The sequence below is a fragment of the Pinus tabuliformis genome, chromosome J (genome assembly GCF_031772625.1).
Source record: "Pinus tabuliformis cultivar Carrire ecotype Pingquan chromosome J, CPIR1, whole genome shotgun sequence".
Taxonomy (NCBI): domain Eukaryota; kingdom Viridiplantae; phylum Streptophyta; class Pinopsida; order Pinales; family Pinaceae; genus Pinus; species Pinus tabuliformis.
The window spans coordinates 1004997101-1005002469 of NC_142295.1; the positions used below are offsets into that span (position 1 = coordinate 1004997101).

The window sequence follows — 5369 nt, forward strand, 5'->3', positions numbered from 1 at the left end:
TAAAATGGGACATATATCAATCAGATTGGAGCTTCGGAGTTGAGGATGGAGCTAAGGTTTCAGAGATAGTGAGGGAGTAATCAGACTACCCTGTTAGAAGCTTTGGATCTAAGACCAAACGCAGGGAGCCCAGGTACTCCTGTGACGGACCAAGTTGGAGAACTGCCGCCATCAGTAGAGGAGAGTGCACAAGAAAAATCGGGCACTGAAGGATTAATGGCAGCAAGTGCGGGGAGGGGATAGATCCCCTCCTACAAGAACATGACAACAGGGGAATCGGGTAGGGATCAAACACAGAATAGGCCAAGGGAAAACAACGAAGAGAACCCAACAAAGGGAACTAGCTGGCAGACGAGATTAAGCAGAAAATGCCACCCAAGGGCATCGAAAAAACCCAGGTTCCTAATTTCAAACAATAAACTTGAAGAGTATAGAAGCTACATGAGAGATTATGCCTTAATATGCAAGTTTGTGGGGTTTTGGCCGTCAGAGAAAGATTTATTCAAATGGATACAACAAAGATGGAAACCTAAGGGCCATGTAGAACTAAAATTGGGAGCCAAGGGGTTTTTTACAGTAATTTTCTCTAATATAGAGGATAAGGAAAGAATTTTCGAGGGAGGTCCCTACTTTATGAATAATGCTCGTCTATTCATTCGACAACAGGAAGAGTGCTACAATCGAGACAAGGAGAAAATGCTAGCAGCCCCGGTCTGGATCAGAATCTTTGGACATCCAATGGCTTTTTGGGATCCAGAGATTCTAGAAGGAATAGGTAATGCAATAGGATCATTCGTGAAAGTAGCAGAATCTACCAAAAGAGGGAGATATATGTCCTACGCCAGGATATGTGTGTATATAAATATAACTGAACCCCTCTAAGAATTTATTGAATTGGAGTATCATGATGAGGTCTGGCAACAACCAGTGGATTACGAACACATTCCGTTCCGGTGTAGAAGATGTCATGAATATGGCTAGATTTACAAACAATGCCCTCTAAATAGAACAGAGGAATCAATGGACAGGGAGGAGGAGGAGAGATCCCCAACGGAGGACTCAGGAAGAGAAGAAGAGGGATTTAAAGAATTGCAGAAAAAAAGTAAATCATGGAAAATTACGCCTCAACGACAACTACCGAGTAAAAATATACCTTTGGAGATGCAAAATAAGTTGAAAGCCCTCCAGGAAGAGGAAATAGAGATGGCAGAGGAGGTTAGCAATGAGGAGCCAATGGAAATATTAAAAGAAACAGAAAAATAGGAAGCAGGGCAAGGAGAAGCAGCACAAGGAGAAGTAGAAGAGAAGGGGGAACAGACAAATGAACAAATTCAAATGAAGATAGATCCGCATAAAGATAAAGGCGGAGAAGAGGAGTGCATAATGAGGAAACTATTTTAGGAATGGAGGTTTCTAGATGAAAGATTCATCCCTGAGGAATAGAAGCAAATACACAAAGAGGCGTTTCAAAAACATAAAGAAAAGGCAGGGGCATTTGCAGCAAATAAACTAGAACAAATAGAGATGCAAGGGACTCAGAACTCCGGAATGGGTAGCTCTAGCAAAGGAGGAAGAAAAATAGGCAGGCGCTCAATGAGCGAAACAATTCAAGAAGTGGGAGAGACGTTGGTGAATTCAGGAAGAGTAATACCTTTATCAGAGGTATTTCAACAAACCCCAAAATTATTAAAATGATAATTACAAGCTAGAACATCAGAGGTCTTAACATCAGGGGCAAATAGAGACATCTAAGAGATAGATTGAAAAAATACAAGCCAAGTATAATGATAGTTCAAGAAACAAAGATTATCATGCAAAAAATGGAAGAAATAATGAGCAGGTGGAATACTTGGTATGAAATAATGGGTCAGGATGCGCTAGACAGCGTAGGAGGATTGGAAATCTTATGGAACCCCGAGGAAATACAATTTGGAAGTTGGAAAAGCTTCCCGCGGATCCTCTTAGGCATGTTCAGATTGATAGGGTCATCTGAGTGGGTAGCCCTCTCAGGAGTGTATGGACGTCGCTCACCAAATGAATGTAGAGGATTCCTATAGAATATGAAATCAATCCGAAGACTTTACCTAGAGATGCCATGGATAATAGGCGGTGATTTCAATATGATCACGACCTTAGCAGAAAAGAGAGGAGGATTAAGGAGGACAGACCAAGACATGGAAGCCTTTAGAGACATGATATCGGAGCTAAGAATGGTGGACATTCAAAAAATAAATGGTACCCATACATGAAATAATCGTCGAGGTGGATCAAACCAAATAGCTTCGAGATTGGATAGATTCCTTGTGTTGGAGAAAATCATGAATAGAGATGTATAAATTGAGGCCATGATCCTTCCAGCAATAGGCTCTGATCACTGGACAATCAAGTTACAAATTGATCTTAAACAGGGACCTAAAAAACGACCTTTCAGGTTCAAAGCATTCTGGCTCAGAGATCATCAGTTTATGCCAAAGGTAGAAGAATGGTGGACCACGAGCCGTCAAAGTGGGTGAAGTAAGATGCACACTTTCCAATTAAAATTGGAATAACTTAGGAGGAAATTAAAAAATGGAACAAAGAAGAATTCGGGGATATTTTCAAAGAACAACAATGCTTAGAGAAAAAAATGAGCGAGTTGCAACAGGCGATTATATCAGAAGGCAGGAATGAGGAGAGAAGTAGAGAAGAGGGTATAGTAATAGGCCAACTGGAGGAGCGCAGAAAACAGGAAGAGATTTTATGGAAACAGAAGTTCCGTGTAAAGTGGATCAGAGAAGGAGAAAGAAATACGAAATTCTTCCATCAAGCCATGATCCAGCACCGACAAAGAAATAGGATTTTTTCAATTAAAAATCAGGGAGGTCAATGCATAACCCAGCATGAGGAAATGGAACAGGAGCTGGTAGGACATTTTAAGGATATTCTCACAGAACCTCAAAGGAACAGGACAGAGGCTATAGGAAGGATAAGTAAGGAAATCCCAAAGATGGTCACTAGAGATCAAAACTTAGCCCTGATGAGGGCAGCAACCCTAGAGGAAGTGGAGGAAGTGGTGAAAGGGCTAAAAAGAAACAAAGCGCCAGGCCCAGACAGATTCACAGCAAAATTCTACCAAGCAAGCTGGCATTTCCTAGGACAAGATATCTTAGAAGTGGTTGAGGAATCACGCAGACACCAAAAGGTATGGCCAGGCTTAAACTCTACTCTTTTAACTCTTATCCCAAACACTGCCTATTCGGAAACAGCTCAGGGTTTCCGCCCGATTGCTCTTTGTAATGTAATATATAAGATTATTGCCACTTTAATGGTCAAAAGACTAAAGCCAATCCTCTCTAGTATAATCTCCCCAGAACAAACAGGGTTTGTGGAAGGAAGACAAATCTTAGATGGTTTGGTAGTTTCTCAGGAAGTAATCCATACACTGAAACGAAAAAGGAACCAGGAATGATGATAAATATTGATCTCTTAAAAGCCTATGATCACTTAAACTGGAACTACTTGGATTCAATATTACAGGCTTATGGGTTTTGCAACAGATGGGTGAAATGGATCCATAACATGATCTCTACACCAAATTTCTCCATCCTTTTGAATGGCTCACCAACCTCAGTCTTTAATGCCACAAGAGGATTACGCCAAGGTGACCCCTTGTCACCATTTCTGTTTATAATAGTGGCTGAAGGATTGGGAAGATACTTCAAAAAAGATCTCAGAGAGACAAAAATAAAAGGCCTGAGACCATGGGGGAACAACCTACCTGTTACCCACCAACAGTTCGTGGATGATATTATGCTATTTTGTACTGTCTCTCTGAGAGAAGTCAAAAGGGTGAAAGGAATCCTTGAGTTATTTATGGAAGCTTCAGGCATAGAAATTAACAACGAAAAATCGAGCACTTTCATCTTCAATGCACTTGAAACGGTTAAAGCCCACTTAACTAGAACTTTAGGGTTTAGAATGGGAGAATTACCTACAAAATACTTGGGCACTTTACTAGTAGCAAATCCTCTAAGGTTAGCTAACTGGCAGTCCAGCATAGAGAAACTTAAGAATAGATTAGCTAACTGGTCATTCAGGTCTCTGAATATAGAAGCAAGACTTGTGCTCCTAAATTCGATTTTCCAATCAATCCCTATTTACCATCTATCGGTAATGGTTGTTCCAAAAGGCGTGTGTACCAAAATGATTGAAATCTTTAGAAAATTCTTATGGGGTGGACCAAAACAATAGAAGAAATGGGCCTTACTATCATGGAATAGTTTAATAAAAGCTAAAGAGGCAGGGGGATTAGGTCTTAGAGATCCGCTTACCTTGAACCAAGTCCTAGGAGTGAAACTATGGTGGCACTAGATGAAAGGGGGCAAGGATTTATGGAAAAAAATATGGACTCAAAAATACAACATGCCTACAACAGCTGAAGAAATTCTGAGAAGGGAAGAGGTGCCAAAAGGCTCTATGATATGGGATCTGGAAAGTCAGAATAGAGACATCATAAATAAGCATGCGTTTTGGGAGATAAGAAATGGAAAGACAACTAAATTTTGGGAGGAAGCCTGGCAGCAAAGGGGAAGAATGGTGGAGATTCAGGACATGCAAAACACATACAGGGAAGCCAAAGTTAAAGGCCTAAATTTTGTTAGCGACTACTGGAAGGAAGGAAGAGATAATGAGACTTGGAGAGAATGGAAGGAACCAGAAGAATGGGACAATAACATCAATGCTGATCTAAAGGCAATGCTTGTAAAAGAGATCGACTCAAGAAGGATTAAAAATAGAACAGGGCCAGACATTCTTAGATGGGGCGGATCTACGAAAGGCACCTTTATGGTTAAGGAAGCATACCTCCTAAATTCCAAACAGGAACATGGAGAACATCTTCAAGAATGGAAACAATTATGGAAGAACAAGTGGTGGCCAAAAGTCACCATTTTCACCTGGCTAGTAGGAAGGGGACGCATGCTGACTTGGGATAAAATTTAGAGACGAGGGTTCCTTGGACCACCCAGATACAGCTTATGTAAACAAGACATAGATACCCAGGAACATATTTTAAACTCTTGCCCGGTAGCTCAGCAACAGTGGGAAGAGACCATAAACCTATTTGGAAAGATAAACATTGATCCTCAGGACATAAAACAAACCATTTTCCAATGGGGGAAAGGCCAATTTCTAAGCCTAGTGGTGAGGAGAGTATGGAGTCTAGTAGTAGGATTCAACATATGGCTTATCTGAAAAGAGAGAAATAGAAGGATATTTCAAAATAAAACCAACTCCGAGGAGTTGATATGGAAGAGAACCCAAAGTCTTATAAGGGAAACAATTCTATCGGAAGCATGAGACCAAGAGGATTAGAAAACCACTATGAAAGA

At 40.7% G+C, this 5369-nt stretch overlaps 1 protein-coding gene across 1 annotated transcript; it reads left to right on the plus strand.

Moving 5' to 3' along the window:
* The first annotated feature begins 4401 nt into the window (after positions 1-4401).
* Positions 4402-4980, plus strand: LOC149230246 (uncharacterized). The gene has a single exon (XM_089381246.1). The coding sequence runs from the start codon at positions 4402-4404 to the stop codon at positions 4978-4980; it is 579 nt and encodes a 192-aa protein (XP_089237372.1).
* The last annotated feature ends 389 nt before the right edge of the window (positions 4981-5369 follow it).